The 19,742-nt window shown below is 42.2% G+C and overlaps 1 protein-coding gene across 2 annotated transcripts; it reads left to right on the top strand.

The window, feature by feature from the left end:
• The first annotated feature begins 187 nt into the window (after positions 1-187).
• On the top strand, positions 188-19,395 carry ssh2b (slingshot protein phosphatase 2b). 2 transcript variants are annotated; one of them, XM_058627367.1, is made up of 15 exons: positions 188-433; positions 6,248-6,291; positions 12,282-12,394; positions 12,514-12,578; positions 12,661-12,782; positions 12,873-12,938; positions 13,030-13,095; positions 13,201-13,395; positions 14,009-14,102; positions 14,235-14,363; positions 14,621-14,667; positions 14,833-14,979; positions 15,062-15,262; positions 15,389-16,433; positions 16,616-19,395. In XM_058627367.1, exons 1-15 carry the CDS (start codon positions 371-373, stop codon positions 17,915-17,917), a joined length of 3,699 nt encoding a protein of 1,232 aa, XP_058483350.1. In that variant the 5' UTR covers positions 188-370; the 3' UTR covers positions 17,918-19,395. The 2 variants fall into 2 exon arrangements, with proteins under 2 accessions (XP_058483350.1, XP_058483351.1); XM_058627368.1 differs by lacking the exons at positions 188-433; positions 6,248-6,291 and adding an exon at positions 11,000-11,223.
• Positions 19,396-19,742: the final 347 nt, after the last annotated feature.

Here is a 19,742-nt window from a genome sequence, read left to right as displayed (position 1 = left end):
AGGTTTTCAGCTTTTAAAACAGTAAGTATTTTATGAAGCAAATGCAAACTTGTTTTTCACCATTTTAAAAGGTGACGTCTCACATTTCTCAGAAGCGACTGTCCTGCTCACAGTCGCTTTGTTTATGTCCAGCACACATACAGTTAAACGGGACTGACAAGCCATGGCAGCTGCGCATGCGCATGTGGTGGTGACAGAGGAAACAGCCGGGGAGTAGTCAAACAGTCAGCGATCTGCGAGGAAAGAGAAGGGGGAAACGGCAGAGAGGAGCGACAGCCTGGGTCCAGCGGGGTTGTCTCCCCCCCACACAACAATAATGCTCATCTGGCCGGTGTCGCTTTCTCGCAGGTGTCTGCTTCCCAGTCGCTGAATGGCGCTGGTTACCGTGCAGCGTTCACCGACCCCCAGCACCAGCTCCAGCCCCTGCGTTTCGGTAAGAACCGCCTTCGTCGAGCTCTCCTTCACAACTGCTGCCTCCACAACCACCACAACCAACATCTCGTAGCCGTCGATTGCCAGTCTTGGCTTAATTTCCAATTCCCCTGTCTTATTTTTATATGTGCTGCTGGCTGTCATAAAGTGCTTCGCCTTTGTGTCCCTGCGCATGCGTGAAATATAGCTGCTCATCTGAGGGTCAGAGTCGCTGCTAAAGTGAACCTGTTTAGTAGAAATACTGTGTTTTTATTTCTGCTCGTCGACTTCTAAGTGTTGTTAGCAACAGTAGCTTGACATTTTTCACTCTTCTCCTCCTCCACGGTTCACACGCTTGTTGTTCCTGTCTGCACATTTCCGTCAGTTCAAAGGTTCAGTTGTTCACTTGCACTGAAAACAAGAGTAACTCCTCACACCGCATGTGACACCGCGCTGAAAATGGTTTCCTGTTCGTTTACATGACAGTAAAACTGCAGCATGAGCTGTCTTACGTGTTGTTGTCTGAAACAGGAAACATGTTTTCCACTTCCCTTTAAAGTAAATACCTTTGTGTCACGCATGAATACAAGTATGAGCTGCCTGCTCTCGAGTGCTGATTTGTAAACAAGGCTTGGGACGTGTCTCTTTGTGTAGTGTTGAGTCCCTGTGTCCACAATTAAGGTTAAATGTCTCAAACCTTCGGTTTATTCTTATGGTGTACTGAAATATTCTACGTAAAAGTACCACTATTTTGTTTTCGTACTAGTCTAAAATTGTACTCACCCTAAAGTAAAAACTAGCTTGTTTAAAATGTACATGTAATAAATGTATTAATATAATGTTACTTTTTTAACAAGGTTGGGGTTCTTTCTTGTGTATAGTGCAAAATAGGACAAGGGGACACAAATCTCACATTAATTACAAATGAAAGTGGCGACAAAATAAAATATGTAAATACATAATGTATCAGTCAAAATGGGTCAAAGGTCACAAATGCTTCACCTTTTTCACTCACTCAGGGACCTTATTAATGCCAATTCACCTGTCCACCGTCCTTGTCATTCACCTGTCCTCGTCATCATTCACGTGTCCTCATCATTCACTGCCAAAGTTTCCGGTGTGTGATTTATTTATTTATTTATTTTTTTAAATTCAGGCCAACTTTTGTTTTACTGTGATTGAAAACGTAGCAAAGTACACTACTTCCACAAAGTAAAAGTAAAATCACAAAAAACTTAACTCAGTAACGCAAGTACATGTAATTCATTACTTCCCACCTCTGCTGTTACAGCATCAATTACACTTTTATACCTCCTTAAACTTCACGCACGCGTTCAGTGCTAGTGAATGAGTGAAACTGAATATAAATACATTCAATAACCATGACCAGTTAGGCTACATTCAGATTACACAGCCACATTGTTCCAATCCGATTCATTTTCAATCGGAATAATTACAGACCGGATTTGATGATTCAAGTGTCTAGCATTTGAATGTGATGACTCTCAAAGGGCACACACTCACGCAAATACCTTTTTGTATATGTCATCAACAACAACAGAATATTTTAGCAGGATTTAGCCCCGAGATGATGGCATTTTCTTCTTCTTCTTTCATTCTTTGACTTTGTGAGGCTGCAGTGATGGAGGTCGACAATGTCAACACTCGAGAAGTGACAGCAATCAGATTTGAAAATTGGTCTTGACAATTAGGAAAAATTCTGCCCAAAAATTGGATATGAGTCATACGAGTTCCGCCTGGTAATCTGAATGTAGCCCTAGGCCGTTCAGTTTACCTCAGTTTAATTACACTATCTTGCAAGGTTAACAGTCTATCCTGAATTGTGTCTCGATAACTGGCCAAAATCTAATTATTTCTTTATCTTTTTCCACAGAAAAATTCATCCAAATAATTTTTTTTATGAAAGAGTTATGCTGCTCACTATCAGACAGGCATTCAGAGCCAAAAAACAAAACCTCCTTGGTGGAGGTCATGAACTAATTTGACAAATATTGCATACACAAATTGTCTTGACTACGTATGGCGACAGCTTACACAATTTGCACACATGTACTAGCACTGTGTTCCATTTGTGTGCCATTTAATTAAGTTGTATATACTTTAGAACTCTTATCACAAGGGGGGGAAATGACTGAAAAAGAAAACACGAGGACCTAACAGGGTTTTTTGTTACTTAAGCTATCATAACTAGCACTATATTGCCAGTGTTTTCCAAATGATGAATTGTTGCTGTTGTTTCCCGTCTTCGTCTCCACAGGTTACACGCAAAAACTCACATTGGCTTATGACTCCGCTGTAGCTTTAGAAATCTGAACCAAATCACTGTTGTTGTGTGATGTGACCTCTCAACTCTCTCACCACAATTTCCTCACTCGTACAGACGTCTGATTCTCCTCTCCCCGTGGTCACTCATTTTTAATTTTTCAGCTGCACGAGAGTGTGCATGTGTGTTGTGTCGTGATGCAAAGACGCAGCTCGTCCGGTTGCTGTTTTCTTTCCTTGTCTTGTTTCTGTAGACACAGGGAAGTCCACAGGATAATCAGGAAGAGAGAGGGAGGTAGTGATATACTGCACAAATGTTTCCAATTTAAAGGTTTTATGTCTTGTTCACACAATGTGTGAGTGAGCAACTTGGGCAAATAACAAGGGCACAAGAACCATTACAAGAACAAGCACAAACGACTGCTATTGGATTCTGCCTGGTCTTCAACTCATCCCGATATTCTCTTACAGTGCTGGAATATTATTTATTTTCTTATTGAAGATCGTCCACTTATAACACTTGTTATAATTTACAGAAACTCAGTGAAGAGTGGTGTAGGGCTTTTACTTTCTTTGACGCCAGTTAAACAGTTAATTTTATTGTATTCTTTTCAATCCCAACTTCCTCTGTTGTTCAGGGAATGAGACTAGTGTCTCAGAGCGGCCGCTTGATGATCACATGACACATTTATCTCTGAAAGTTAGTATAAAAAAAACTGTCTATTTATTTTTATGAAGTGTCCCTTTTAGAAATTAGCAAAAATAAACTCCATTATGTGTCCCTGGGCTTGACACATAACCCCTCTCCTGAAGGCTGTGCTGGCATCGTCTTAATAAATATGTAAGCATTGCACATAGATGCGCTGTGAGTGAATGCGTATGAATGGGTGAATGGCAAACATAAGCAGCTTTGAATGGTCATTAAGACTAGAAGAGCACTATATAAGTAATACCATTACTGTCAGACTCTATTAGATGACACAAAAGGGAAATGAGATTGCCCGTTTTATTATCATTAAATGATTGTTTTTATATGTGAAAATTAGTGTCTGACTTTGACCATTTTTGTTTAAACTCAAATGTGTCCCAAATCATTGCAGCGGTATTGTTTCCTTGAAAAACCTTTTACCTTGAAAGGCACCCCATCCTTTACAGGTTTTATATCCTCAGACTAAAACAGGTTCTATGAGTGTAATGATAACTATAGAATTCAGAGATTGTAACATTGAGCAATCGGCTGCCCAAAGTATCAGGGTCAAAGCCTGTGCATTTCATGTTTAACTGCAGTTTGAATCACATGCATAAGTGTCATAGGTGAGGCAAGTAGGGGCGGTGAAGGATGTGAAGCATTTTCTTGTGGAAATATGCTTTCAGCCTCGTAACCCATATGCACGAGCGGCGATAAGGCTTCGCGCGGAAGAGAAATGTCTGGTTTCCTGTGTCTTGCTGCCATGTGACGTATGCGTGCATGCAGTCTTGTGTAAAGCGTTTGTGTGAAATGGCTGCTGGTTGTTCTTTTTCCTGCCACCATATTTACTTGAACCTTATTTTGAACCCACACAGACACACTGGTATGTGTCTGCTTCACAATAAGGGTGTTTGTAGTGAAAACAGAAGCATTCATTAAGTCCTTAAGGGAGAACTTTTTTATTTTATATTAGTTTTGACTTTAGTGAAACTCTTCATAAAAGTTAGATGCTGTAGTTGTGGCTCCTCAGTGCAGCACGGACCTTTTTCCCCATTGCCGTAGAACCCTGAATGATTGCGACGGACATTTCCATACGCTTTGGTAATTCCTCTCACATTTTCACATATGCAAAATGCACGTTTACCAATTCAAACCAAAGCTGGGTGATAGCACACGATGTCCGACCCATCAACAAGGAACAACAGATTTATTGGATAAAGTGACCTAAAAAAATTATAATTATACTATGTTATTGAGTGTTTTTTTAATCAAGTTATTTTATTTTAACTAATTAAATTAGTTAAGACTGTTTGTTCCTATTTGTTATAGTTAACACATTTTACACATTTATGGAACTAGAGCTATCAGTTAATCAGGGTTTTACTAATTGTTATTCTTTATATATATATATATATATATATATATATATATATATATATGTACATATATATATATGTACATATATATATGTACATATATATATATATATATACAGTATATACATATATATATGTAATGTAAGTCGCTTTGGATAAAAGCGTCTGCTAAATGACATGTAATGTAATGTAATTGAGAGTAATTCATTAATGTTGTTTCTGATAGAACTAAAGCATTTCAGAGTTACTGCTTCACCTCCGAGCCTTTGTTCTTAAACGGGGCTTAATTATACTTTCACTGGCTCAGGGTCACATACTCGACATGAGATGGTTTACAATCCACAGGAACTGTTTTAAATATCTTTTGTGTCGCCGAGTGAGAGAAACCGCAGCCTACACCTGCTTTGGATACTCTCAGTTGACGGAGGGTACAAACAAATGTGCCATTGCACTTATTAAATTGTTACACATCACATTACACTTGAGCTGGAACACAGTGTCACATGACCCACCGGTGAACACCACCATCCATCCATACCTGTCCTTTTGTTTTTGTTTTTTTTTCCTCCCTTCAACAATAACAAAACCTACCAGTTCTCTGCCACCTTACACTTGCACTGGAAACTAAATACACAGATGCTTTGCACATACTTTACATTGACCGTGTCAATCATTGCTGCGCCTTCACAGATAAGGAAAAACTCATTGGTCATGTGATATCATTTTCCACCTGTATCCTGCAGCCTCACTCGGCCTCATTATTTTTTTTTTTTGTTATCTCCCCGTCATTAACCTGTAATCCATTTCCTCCATTAATGACGTTGTTAATGGTCTTGTAGTGTTGTTAAGGTTAGTTTTCAGACAACACATCTGCCGCCAATCTTCTGCCTCTTCATTCAAGAAAGTATCTGTAGATTTCTGTCCGTGTCGTCCTCGTGGACTTTCTTGTTTTTGTGTGTCATTGTGTGTTATTGCCCAGCTGGATACACCTTAAAAACAGTCTGAGGTCATTTTCCTGGAGCGTGTGTACATTGAGTTGATGTTGGACTCTGCTCTCCCTGCCGTCTCTCTCCGCCCTTTGTGTGTGTGTGTGTGTGTGTGTATTTTTGTCTCTTTAGGACATTTCCTAAATCAAACACTGATATTCTCAGGACCAGTCATGTGTATGTACTGTAACTGTTTACAGTATTTCTGTGCTGTGGCAAATAGAGTTGGTTAGTTTCACTTCAAGGGCTGATTCATCGACTTTTACATAGTAATATTACACAGTTATATGAAGTTGTGTATGCATGTGATCATAGGATGTCCTGTGTTTGTTTCATAACCCAAACATGGACACAGAGAATAAAGAACATGGGAAAATGCATTAATATCCTTTTATAATATTGATGTTAATATGTTGTAGTGTCTCTGTTTTGTTGCTAATGTGTTTTTAAAATAACATATCACAATTATTAAATGTATATTTTCTCATATTTTTTGTCTTTAGGAGTCCGGCAGTGGGGAGGATGACCGTCGCTCTCAACCGAGGAGGTAAGATATGACATAAGAGAAGACCATGTACTCTGTCTCAAAATTGTTGTCATCGTTCTTTCCCCGTTTGTGACCTCTGGGTCTATAATTAAAACACAGGGCCTCTTATGTGGCTGCCGCTGATCCCTGACCTGGGAACAGGAAGTACGAGCTGATGATTAAGGCTCACACATTGCATGCATGCCTATGCCTATGGAACTATTTTCTTTTATTGCTCCGACCTGACAAAGAGCTGCTGGTGTATTCTGTGTCGTCCCTTGTTGCCTCGGGCGCTGAGCTGGAGTTGGGAATCTGGTTTGTCCTGTTTCACTTAAACATATTTGGTCATAGTACACCAGCAATCAGCTTTTTTTGGTGTTTTTTTTTATGTGTGATATCAGAGTAAAGCTTAGCCGCAGCAACACTTTTACTTTCATCCTTTGTGTTGTGTTGTGTTGTGTTGTGTTGTGTTGTGTTGTGTTGTCCTCTCTTGAGCACGGATTAAATCCCAGAAATCCTCTCCTGTCTGTTACAAAGGTCTGTGGTTTCCCCGACTGTCCATTAGAGGGCAGGACAATTCCCTGCATGTCAGCTCTGCCTATGTGGGTCAAAGGAGCTTGCAGTGCTGATCCAGGGTCTGATTGGTAGCCACTTCCTAAGTCAGAGTGCCTCTGTGTTTGTTTGGTCACTGGAGCTCTGTGCCATCCAACTGAGAGGACTGTCTGTATTTATGCAGCTGGGAGTGAAATCTATATTCACATAGCAGGTCTCTCTGTGTGTGTGTGTGTATATAAAGACATTTTGACCTTGTGAGGACACTTTGTCTACTTTTTGGCTTTTTTGAGAGTTAAGACTTAATAAGGGTGAGAAATAGGTTTAAGTTAGGGTCGGTTTACCATGTTAGGCTTTTAGTTGTGATGGTTAAGGTTAGGGTAAGAAGCTACATATGCATTATGTCTATGGATGTGTTTCTTAAGGAGCAATCATACATATTTAGTTTAGTTTACAACAGTGGGCTGAAAAGTAATGGATGAATTACTCATTTTAATATATTCAATTCTATATGTTCTTATTTAGGACCATCACTATCTTTAAATATATGAGCATCCCTAGAGAATAAGCATTTATTTGTCTTATTTCTGCTGTGGAGCAGTCACATGATCTAATAACCTCCACATTAACCAACTTCCCTTGTCACTTAAACGCCATTAGTCAGCTCAGCTGTACGGACAAATGTAATGTAGCCGATGATCATGTGCTGGATAAAGGCCGTGAGAAAGGTCATGATGTGGTGTAGTAGTTGTGTGGAGGTTATGGTAGATAATAGATAGTTTGAAATACAGGTTTATAACAGACTTTAAAAGTGTTTTTAAAGTCTGTTAGTGACTGTTAGTGTCTCTGTGTTCTGTTTTATTGTGACATGTGTGATTAAGTCACATGTGGCGAGCAGGTTGTTCATTTTCACCCACACTGCTGACGGATGTCCCTGCAGACGTCAGCAGCTGTGACACATGCAGCGACGTCCATTAAGACTGGAATAAGGCTTTAGTGAATGTAGTGTGTCTGTCTGCATGAGCAGGGCCCACTGCAGTCGTGCTGCTGATTAAAATGACCGAAAATCAGCACAATAGTTACACCAGCAGGAGCAGCAATGTCAGTGGTGGACCTATGGGAGGAAATACAGAAAAAAACCCAGTCTAAAAACTTTTGTTAGATGAAAAGTTGAATCATGAATTTAAGGAATGCCAATAGACTAATATAGTTGCCTGATTTTATTTTCTTTTGTAATTTTGGGCTGAACAATCGATCAAAATCAAAATCACGCTGGAATAGACTCTCAGTGTGTGTACACGTGTGTGTGTGAGAAGAACAACCAGTTGCCTTGGGCGCACTATACAATACTATACTGTATATGTGATCTGATACCTAAGGTGACTGTCTGTGCGTTTGTATACTTGGAGACATAAGAGCAACAGAGCAGTGTCCGATATCTGTCTACATGTAACAACCACAGGCTGGTCATCACTGCTCGTCATTGGACGGTGTGAATTTCAGCAGACAAATGAGAGAACAGTGAGGTGGAACTTGAGAGACGGGTCTTAAAGCACACACACAAAACACATTGCAGGTTTCTGAGATTCAATTGCCTACTTCAGTTCAGGATTTTTTTTACCCGTGATGGTTCCTTCCTGGCTCGACCTGGAACGCCTTAACCACACGTTTGTCTGAAAGCTGAAACTGACGTCAGTGTTCTGATTTTGTTGCTGTCAGCTGTTTGTTTGCATCACACACCAAACCGTCTTTTATTTGCGTCTTTCTGATCGCAAATAATTATTCAGCAATGACTAAATTAATTGTCGTTTTAGTAGTTGTTTTTTTGTTTTTAAAGGTTTTATAAAGGTGAGCACATCTGGTGTCTTTGCTCCATTTAACAGAAAAACTGGATATTTTTGTTTTGTGAACAAAACAAAGGATTTGAGTGTTGTTATTTTGAGGTTTTGTATAAACACCATTTGATTTTTAGTTTTTTACCATTTCCATAGTTGTAGCCCTAGATTAAATCATACATGATGATGAAGATGAAATATCCTTAACCTTAATTAATCATAAAAGATATGTTAGAACCTTTGTAAGTATCATCCATTTATGTATTTATTTATTTTTATTTAGCCTTTATTTGGCCAAGAAGGTCCCATTGAGATTAGAGCTGCAACAAACGATTATTTTCATAATCGATTCATCTAATTTTGGTTTTGTCCACAAACCAAAATTATTCTGTTTTTAATCATTTCTTTGTTATGTGGAGCAAAAAAAATGAAGAAAATATTCACATTTTAGAAGCTTAAACAGAATTCTTGTTATAATCATAAATAAAGCTTCAAACCGATTATATTAAATAGTTGATGATTAATTTAGTAATCAATTAATAATCGAGTAATTGTTTCAGCTCTAATTGAGATACAAGATCTCTTTTTCCAGGGATTCCTGGTCAAGATAGCAGCATAGATGGTACAAATAGTTACAGAAACTACACAATTTCTGATATAAAACTCTAAAATAATAAAAGTTAAGATGAGGTTATTAAAAGAGAGTAAAAAAAGAGTAGTAAAAGGAAAGTGCAGAAGTAAACAAGCCTTACCACCAAGATGATCCTTAATCCGAACCCATAGAAGAAGAAAACATATTGTCTTCTTCTTCCTTAATACCATCATTACTACACTTATTGACTTATTGTGGTTTAGAAATTGCTTTTGAAGATCATCAAGAGGAGATCAAGCCTTTTCAGCTGACGGCTGAATCAAGGGCAGCATAAACACAAAGCAAATACACACTTGTGCAATGGCACACAGGACACCTAGTAGGAAAACACTGCTGCTGCTGCTGCTGCTGCTGCTGCTGTTGCTGTTGTTGTTTATCCCTTGCTGTGAAGTGGTAGTCAGCTGGTGTCCACGCATTTCCCCCTCTGTTTGTAAACTGTCTTCTAAATTGAAACCACTGGGAATCAACAAGCAGCGTAACCAAGTGTAAGGTCGGATTTCTCTCTGAAGTCTCCTATTTGATTTCTCAATCCCTGCTGTTTGTGTTGTGTTGTCTAGTTGTTGTTGTTGGTGTGCTGTTGCTGGAAGGCAGCCGCTCACGAGGTGTTGGATATCATTGACCCCGGTGAGAATTTTCTACTGGCCTAGAGTTTGTTTCTCAACGTTGTCACCCGTCCTCTGGCAGCAGGGTGCTCAGACAACACAAATGTGATCGGTTCAGTTTCTCTTTACCTGCGCCAGGTGTGTGCTTATTGTGTGTGAAGTGCTTGCTCTCTCTCCTCCTCTCTTTATAATATTGTAAGGTTTAGGGAGATAAATGTTACCTTAGAAATTGGGAGTCATCTCGAACCCTGCACTCACTTTTTGGACATGTCGTAAGACTATGAAACAGCGTAAATGGGGAGTCATTATGAAGTCCAGTAACACCCAGAAGCCTTTATATACAAGTGTAGTTTGTAACTTGTTAATATAAACAAAAAGTCTGTTAGAATTCAAATCATTATTAAATAAGTTCACACAATGCTGATTAAGCGTCTTCGGCTCCATGTGACTCTTTTGGGGTCCCTCTTAGTTCTTGTGTCACATGTGGCGCATATCCACTACACAGTTCAAGCACCTTTTTTTTTAAATGCTTTTCCATTAATCACAGTACCTGGTACTTTTTTAGTACCTGCTCTAGCGAACCATTCCAAACCACTTTGAGTCGAGCCGTGCCGGAACTGTATAGTGGTAAGTGCCTCTAGTGACATTCCTACTTTGTACACAGGAGGTGTTTTGATTTATATCAAAACAGATGGAGTCAGGACTGATAGTTATTGTATGACACAGCATTGTTTTGGTTAATGTAGACAATAAGCAGAATAAGGACATCAGCAACAAAAATCCCCACTCAACTTTAATTAATTGTGTAATAATCCCCTAACATAAATGAGTTTTATTGGAGTCTTTTTACCTTGGTTGAATTTTCAGGGGTCACTTGTGGCACTGATAATCCTCCATACATCCACAGAGGGTTGGCTGTATGACACGTGTGTCTCCTCCCCCGTGGGTCGGTCATGAGCAGGATTTACCGCAGCGCGTGCTGCAGAAACAGCAACACTGAGCAGATGTGAAGACACCTGCCCTTCAGCAGCCCGTGTCACTTTATTTGCGTGATTTATATTTTTAGCGCTGTTTGGTTTGTATCGGATAAAAAGCGATTCTACAACAACCACCGTCAGTGCGGAGTGATCATCTTCACATCCACAACAGCGACGGTCGGACACTCCTCCAGCCCGCTTTTAGTGCGCCCTGTCCCCGCCACCACCGGAGCAGCGATGCCTCCCGGTGTCGTGAACTCGCCACGGAGCTCGTGTGCCGGCTGCTTCTGTGTCTGCTGCGGGGAGAAGATGAGACCGGGGGGGATTTATCAGCTGTAAGTTGAACGAATACGCGGTGTGTGTGTGTGTGTGTGTGTGTGTTGACAGCGTCAGGGTTTGTTTATTTCATCATCACCATCATTAACACTGGCAGACTAACCAGACTGATTCAGTTTGTTTAACACCAGTGGGGTTGTTGAGCAGATTCCTTTGGCATGAAGCTCTGACTCTGACACAGTTCTTGTTGGTATCTGCTCCGCTCTCTAGTGTTTTTGGCAGTTCTCCATTATGACTATGACTATGACACAGGCATGCGGTTTTTCCCATGATGACTAATGGGAAGGATGTGGCAGCAGAGTCAGTAGCCGGAGGTAGAGGTTTCCTTCCCTGTGCTCCTTGTGAAATGTCTGACGGATGCCAAACTCATCTGCTCACAGGCACTCCAGCTCCACACACCTTTAATTCTTTTTTTTTTTTGTACTGTCTGGGCTTCTAATGCATATTGACAGTGGTGCAAAGGGACACAGTGTACCTGACAGATTGTCCCAGAGTCAGAGGATGTGATGAATCATCATCTGGCTTCAGAGGACAGACGCTGGCAATGGCAGCTTGGCTTTTATTGGTGATTTCTGTGTTTGTTTGATCGATCGGCCGAGTCAATAGTTTGTCTGCACTCAGACATCATTCACACTGTTTTAGACACGCGTACACTTTGTTTGTGTGGATTCACACTCACCATTTCTAAATGTTATAGTGCACAATTCATTTTACTGGAGAGCAAGTTGAGCTTTGTTTCCACTTAGTCACTGCACTGTTTTAAGCTCATGAAGGTACATTGTTCTGTATAGGTTAGTATAGGTTAGGTTACGTGATTTAGTTTTTATAATCCTTATTATTGATTATATTATTATTATTATCTGCAACTTTAGTTGATTCACCCCTTGTACTCACCCGCTCACCTCCTTTAAAACATCATACACGTACACTTACTGGACGTACAAGTAGAAAATATTGACTCTGCTATCCAGTAGGATACAAGACAGAAGTGGAATGTACTTGAAGTATTATTTCCTTGATTGACTGAGTTTAAATTGTTCTGTTTCTTTCTTTCCAGCATCAGTGAAAGTTTCCTGACAGTCAAAGGAGCTGCTCTTTTTTTACCTCGAGGAAATGGCTCCTCCACGTCTTCTGCCTCCCGCTTTTCGCAGCTGCGCAGCAAACATGCAGGTAAGGCGAACGGTCTTCCTTGAGAACAGTGAATGTTAATTGCATGACGAAGAAATGTGCTTTTAGTCAAATAAGGTGTTATTTATTCCTCCGCTGCACTCTTGTTGTCGTGTAACCAGGAGACATCCAGCAACACCTCCAAACCATGTTCACTCTCCTCAGACCAGAGGACAACATCAAACTGGTGGGTACGCCTTATAACACAAATAAACCTGTAGGTAAAGATCTGAAGACTGACGACCACATGTGTGTGTTTCCTCCTACAGGCGGTTCGTTTGGAGAGTGTCCACTCTCAGATCACCCGCTACATGGTGGTGGTTTCAACCAACGGTCGTCAGGATACGGAGGAGAGCGTGGTGCTGGGGATGGATTTCAGTCCTGTAGACAGGTGAGACAGAGACACACACAAGCGTATATGTGTCCACGCCTGTTTTTTTAAATATATAATTGTAACATTATGATTTCCTTTCCTCTCCAGTTCATGTTCTGTAGGGCTGATTTTGCCCTTATGGAGCGACACGTTGATCCACCTGGATGGAGACGGGTAAATAAAAGTCAAACGCCACATGCTTTTAATCACAACACCACTGAGCGACGATGGATAACTGAGTTGTTTTCTTTCTTCTTGCTCTCAGAGGTTTTAGTGTGTCAACAGATAGCAGAGTGCATGTTTTCAAGCCCGTTTCTGTGCAGGCCATGTGGTGAGTTACACATTTCAGTAATCTGCATCTTTCGTAGATCCTTAGCAAATGTTTGTCCTTGTATCAAAGCCTCAATCTCTCTTCACGCTCGTTATTAAATCACAGGTCGGCCCTCCAGTCACTCCATAAAGCGTGTGAGGTGGCTCGTTGTCATAACTACTTCCCAGGCAGCTTGTTCCTCACCTGGGTCAGCTACTATCAAAGCAGGGTCTCCTCCGACCAGGCACGCATCAACGAGTGGAATGCCATGCAGGATGTGCAGTCACACCGAGCCGACTCACCCGTCCTTTTCTCTGATGCGTTAGTATTCATTTCATGTAGAATGTTTGTTTGTTTGTTTTTTTTTTTTTTTAACCCTTAGTGCTCAAGCGGCACGGATCTGTGCCTGGGAATAATAAACTCCTTATGTGGATATGCTTAGGTTACATATTCAAGCTTTAAAAAAACTTGTTTTTTCCGTCTCCGTATGTGTTGTTGAGTCAAAGTTATGATTCATTTTATGTCACTTTTTTAGTAGTGATATAAAATAGCAATAATTGTGCAGAAGTCACAAAACGAGACCGTTTTTCTTTCTTTTTGTTCATAAAAAAGGGAACTTTGAAATGTGATGTATTTCCAAATTTCACAAATTCAATCCAATTTTAACATTTTTTAGTACTTTTTTGTTCATGTGTGTTTGTATAGTTGGAAGACGTTTTTCATCAGATTGTTTATAGGTTGTGCTGAAAAAAAGGGATACAAGACACTCTATATTGCACATTCTTATCGCCTCTGTATTTACTGTACGTTTTAACAAAGTAATGGAAAAAAGCAGCGGAAATGCTCTGTGCTCGAAGGGTTAAACAAACACCCTGAATGTTTTTTGGCACATATTTAACATACACTGTGTTTCAATGTCACTGTGTTTTCACAGAACTACAGAAAGAGAGCTGACGGAGCGTCAGATCAAAACAAGTTTGCGGGAGATAATGATGCAGAAAGACCTCGAGAATGTCACCTGCAAAGAGGTGAGCCCAGGCTTCAGATGCACTCGTCATCCATGTTTATCTTGTAGAATTAAAAATATATTATCTGCATTTTTGGCTTCAGTTTTAACATTTTTCTGTTCTGTTGTTTTGCCGCCCGGTTGTGCTCTCTAGATCCGAACTGAGCTGGAGATGCACATGACCTGCAACCTGCGAGAGTTCAAGGAGTACATCGACAATGAGATGATAGTCATTCTGGGCCAGATGGACAGTCCCACAGAGATCTTTGATCACGTCTTTTTGGTGGGTTGGCTGCATGATTGTTGCACATTTCAGTGAAATCCACAGGGTAAAGACAGCCAGATCATAGATTAATTAATAAAAACACTTAATAATTGAAAGCCTCAGTTTTAATCAAGAGTGATTCATCATTTTTCCCCCTTGTTTGGATTGGACTGCACATTGGGCATTAAAGCACGTCTTTCCGTAGGATTTGAGCATTATGAAAAGCTCAGTGGAAGATTCCGAATAAATCTGAAGATTGCTTTTGTTTTCGACAGGGATCAGAGTGGAATGCATCCAATTTGGAGGAGTTGCAGAACAGTGGGTAAGGAAGAAGTACAGAGGCAGCAAGACACACTACATTGCATTGCACAAGTTTTTGTCCATCCAAGAAAACACATTTTAAGATGATTCTCAACAAAGTTAAGATCTTAAATTGAACGTGTCCCCGTCTCACCTTCTTCTTTTCTGTCCTCTCACTCTCACACAGTGTTCAGTACATCCTGAATGTAACGAGGGAGATCGATAACTTCTTCCCCGGTGTGTTCGAGTACCACAACATCCGTGTGTATGATGAGGAGGCCACTGACCTGCTCGCCTACTGGAATGACACCTACAAGTTTATATCTAGAGCGAAGTAAGTGTCACAAGCCTGCTTGTCTTGTTTTGTCTTGCCTTTCTTTTATCTATATGTCTCTAATTCTGTACATCCACATCAGGAAAGCTGGGTCCAAGTGTCTGGTGCACTGTAAAATGGGTATAAGTCGCTCCGCGGCCACAGTGATCGCGTACGCCATGAAGGAGTACGGCTGGGACTTGAAAAAGGCGTTCGATTATGTCAAGGAGCGCAGAGCTGTGACCATGCCTAACCCCTCTTTCATGAGACAGCTGGAGGAGTATCAGGGCATACTACTGGCCAGGTACACATACAGTAATGACGCACACACAAGTTTATTCTAGGTGTGGCATGATGACTGCGTATGTATAGTTGTACATAAATGGTCTATTCTTGACACCTTTTTGTTTTCTTTTGTCTTCTACCACAGTCGGCAGAGGCACAACAAACTGTGGCGCTCGCACTCTGACAGCGACCTGACGGATCACCACGAGCCACTTTCAAAATCCCACGTCCAACCTCACAGCCTGGGCCGCTCGGACCCCCATAATCAGGCCAGCAGTGCGCCTGGACCGTCTGTCAAAGAACTGCTGGAATCGCTGGGAAGTTCGGCCAGCGCGAACAAAGCAACACACTCGACCAGCCAGCCTGATACTGGCATCCACTCCAATCAGCCCAGCTTCCCGCTGTGCGAGCGGGTGGCAGATCCGTCGGGTCCGGAGACTCCCTCTGTAGCTCAAAGCAGTCGGCTGGATCCCCCGTGCTCTGAATCCACAGCTGGCTCTGTGTCTCTGTTACCTCCTCCGCTCTCCAACGGCGTATGCGACGCTGCGGAGCAGCCGCCGCCGTCGCCTCCTCTCTCCCAGCCAAGGGCTGCCACTGTGGTGCCAGAGCCTCAAAAGACAGACATCGTGACTGTTGCCGAGAGTGTTTTAGTGGGCCAGCCTCACCCCCCTCCCTCAGTTCACCACCTCCCACTCTCTCCTGCTCCAACTCCAGCCTCTTTAGATGGGGGTAACACTCCACAGGAGTTGTCCTGCCCCCTGCCAGTGACAAAACCGATGGCAGAGTCAGTGCCTGAGCCTACGTCAACGTCAACACCAACTCCATCAAGCACACAGTCCACTGAACCCCCGTATCCGTCTGTACTGGTGCCTGTTAAAACTCCAGACTGTAACCAGCAGATATGCGACCCCAGTTTGGACGGTTCGGGGGCGCATCCTCCCTCTGATAGTGATTTTAACAGTAATCCCAGTGCCATTCCACGTGACAGTGAGATGATGTTGGGCCACAGTGCAGATCACATTAACTTTTTCAGTGCCAGGGAAAAGTTCAAGGGCATGAGTCAAGATGGTAAAAGTCACTGTGCTGCACCGCAGCAGTCACCCCTGCTGAAGAGCTGTGCCAAGGAACCACAACTGCTGCTGCTTCCAGATGTTTCCACCAGAGAGGGGAAGGAGGAGGAGAAAAGAAAGGTAAGACTACTGCTGAGTGTATGTTAAGGTTGTCTTTGAAGCAACAGTGGAGCTAATGGGATCTTGTGTGCAAGGGTAGCACCTAGTGGAATAAAAGTAGAATGCAACTGTCTCATCTGAATAACTTGTATTTATTTGACTTTGTAGTAAATCTTTTTATATTATCTCTGTTTTTATTCTAGGAAATGAGCGTCCCTGTGCAGGTCACAGGAGTGAAGCCCACAGTGAACCCCGAGACCGAAGCTCCTGGCCCTCCGAGTCAACCGCAGGACGTTCACGACCAGGGTGTGAAGACATCCTCGCAGGAAATAGAGGATGCACATGCCTCATCCCCGAAAGAAGCTGAGAATGTGAAAGAGAAAGTGAAACACAAAGAAGCGGAGGAGGAGGAGGTGGTGGATACAGCTCGACTCTACAGGGACTGGACGAGGGGCTCTGTGCGGCGTGTCACACAACAGCTGGAGCAAAGAATGAAACAGGAACATGAGACTCCTGCAGCGGCCTCCTCGCCACCATCTAGTAGCACCTCCTGCTCGCATCGGCGTTCTCTCAGTGTCGACTCTGCTCCTGAGACGCATTTTCAGGACGCGTCCGTTTGTCCGCAGGAGGAGAACGACTGGACTTTAGGATCAGGGAAAAGCAAGAGTGGTGATATAGTTGAGATAGAGGCGCTAGGAAATAACAACAGAAGCACAAAAGGACACAAACTCCAGCCTGCTGATACTAGATTGCTCTCTACCTCGTATCCATTCCACCACATCCCCCTTTCGCCCTTTGCCTCTGTGAACTTCCTGTGTCTGGAGGGCGTGACGGAGCTCGAGTCTGGCACAGACCGGGACTGCTTCACAGAGGGACCCCACGGTGACATTATCATGCGGGAGATGTGGGAGACTTTGTGTGAGCTGGGTGCCTTCCTGCAGCAGGTGAGCACAGAGGGAGCCTGCAAGACCAGTTGTGTGGACCAGGTTTTTTGCCACAGTGCTGGAAGCACCCAGGCGCGAAGTAGCAGCTTCCAGAAGAGGGTCAGAGAGGTGGAGGCCAGGATTCGCCAGGCAGGCTTGACCCCTCCATCCCTGATGAAGCGCTCGGCCTCTCTCGCCAAGCTCGGCTGTCTGGAGCTACTCGCCAATGACCTGAGTGAGTGGGAGCTCAGTCGCTCCCCCGTGTCTACGCCATCTACGGCACAACCTCCGGCTCACACCAGTGACGAGTCCAAGAAGCAGCGAGTCCACGCCTGTCCCGCAGCAGCTGACCAGCAGCCGGATGTCCCCGGAGTGGATGTGGAGAGTTTCTCTGAAGCGGGAGAAACCTCGACGAGAGTCTCTCCACCAACGTGTCGGAGTGAAGAAAACCTTGGCAATCCTGGCCTTAAATCTCTGCATTCGCCCGCACTCACTCTTATAACACGGCAGCAGTATGGAAGGACTCACCCGCTAAGAAGGCTTAAGAAAAGAACTGTTAGTACTCTTTACCACACCATGTAACCCTCACAGTGCGAGTGTGAGAGAGTGTGTGTGTTTGAATGTGTGAGAGAGAGAGAGAGAGAGAGAGAGAAAGAACATAATGTAGCCTGAAGTGAAAGTGTCGGGATTTATTCAGCGAAACAAACCAATGCCTCTTGCCTTAAAGGATATGAATAGCCTCTGTAAAATATCTGTGATACGAGACGCACACGAGTCTCAGCACAAAGGCGGTGATGAGGCTATGAAGGTCTTGGTGACGTGAAACAACACTGAAGTTGAACGCAGCAAACACAATCATCTGATTGTATATTTGGTAACAAATGTTACGACACCTGAGCCTACACACACACACACACACACACACACACACACACACACACACACACAGAGCCTTTTATATCTTTGCTGGTTTCTCCCATCAACAACCTGATATTTACTTGACTGCTGTTGGTCGACTGAATAGTTCAGCCTTTTTTGTTTTTTTAACCTACTTGTCCTTCCACTTGTCTTCGTCAGGACACGGCTGTCCTCCTTGTACAGTCTGACAGTAAATAAATGTCACCAGTTAAAGTCGGTTCTGCTGTTTTGAGACTAGATGTATGCATGAGTTGTGCAAAGCTCAGGTGGAACCACAGACATTATTTTGTTTCGTTTTCCCTCCCCAAAGAAATGTGTGACCAGAGGCTGGTGATATAAAGTCGTCGTATAATGTGTCCAGTGGTTTATCGAAACAAAACTGCCAAGTGAAGAGGCAACGCTGTTTCTTTTATCTGTACTTTTTTAACTGCACAATACCTCAGTACATCTGACGCAAATCTGACCTACACAAGCATCGGGGTCCGGATTCCTGGAATGTTTATGTCTCTGTTTTGATCGGAAACGGTTTTAAATTTCACTACATTTTGAACTGAAGTAAAAATGTGTCTCATGTCCTCTGACAGTTCTGATGCCACTCAGACTATTTTTTAATTTTTAATTTTTAAATGTATCGCTGTGTGTGAGAAAAGGTTCGTTTAGGGATTCGGGGTTTTTTTCCGCTTTGTTCTCTCTGGGATGTGAAGGACGTCATTTGTGATTGTTGACATTTTAAGGAACTGTATGTTGTTGTTTTTATATCTGGCTGTGTGTGTGTCCCATGTATGAGTGCAACGGTGTAGCACAGGTTTTTATTTTTTATCGTTGTTTTCCTTTTTACATTTTGTAGGAGTGTGCCTGTGAGCAAGTGAAGCTTCTCCTCAGTCATATCAGAAATGTCTGCGCGGAGGAGTCTGTCCTACATGCACTTTACTCCCTTTTTTATTTTAAATGTGGCTTAATTTTAAGTGGGGTTTTTAAATGTGTGGTTGCTACTTTTGGAGAAGCATATGTAGATAGTCGGGGCTGTCGGGTGTGTGTGTGTGTGTTGTCAAAAGACTGTTTTCTTTTCCTTTTATTTTAATCTGTGTAAATATTCTTTTATATCATGTGCTTCAACTGTGATGATTAAACAATGGAAATGATGTAGCGTCAGTTTTGCTTTATGTCAGAAGACCAAAACATACCTGAGTACTGAGCACGACAGGTTTAATCAATCATTCACTGTGCATTTAAGATTTTAGAATTTCTTTTTAAGAATATTTATTGACATTTTCCACTCTTAAGCACTTAAACACCACAAAACTTGATTTAAAAAAAGCAAATGTTTTGAAGAATTTCATCTTAAATGCCGGCAGAATTTCACCTTTACAGTAGTTAATAAACTGAGCTGTAGAAGCTCTTGTTGGTCTGCACTACTTGTCTCTTAGAGTTCACATGACACTTTTTAAGTCCATTTTTAAGCTCCACACTACTTTTTTCATTATAGCGG

The sequence above is a fragment of the Solea solea genome, chromosome 4 (genome assembly GCF_958295425.1).
Source record: "Solea solea chromosome 4, fSolSol10.1, whole genome shotgun sequence".
Taxonomy (NCBI): domain Eukaryota; kingdom Metazoa; phylum Chordata; class Actinopteri; order Pleuronectiformes; family Soleidae; genus Solea; species Solea solea.
This window is presented reverse-complemented; position numbering and strand designations above follow the sequence as displayed.

Coding starts and splice junctions, on each gene's coding strand:
- ssh2b (XM_058627367.1), top strand. CDS start 371: ATGGCGCTGGTTACCGTGCAGCGTTCACCGACCCCCAGCACCAGCTCC. Junction 434..6,247: donor GCTCCAGCCCCTGCGTTTCG/GTAAGAACCGCC, acceptor TTTTGTCTTTAG/GAGTCCGGCAGTGGGGAGGA. Junction 15,263..15,388: donor CAGGGCATACTACTGGCCAG/GTACACATACAG, acceptor CTTCTACCACAG/TCGGCAGAGGCACAACAAAC.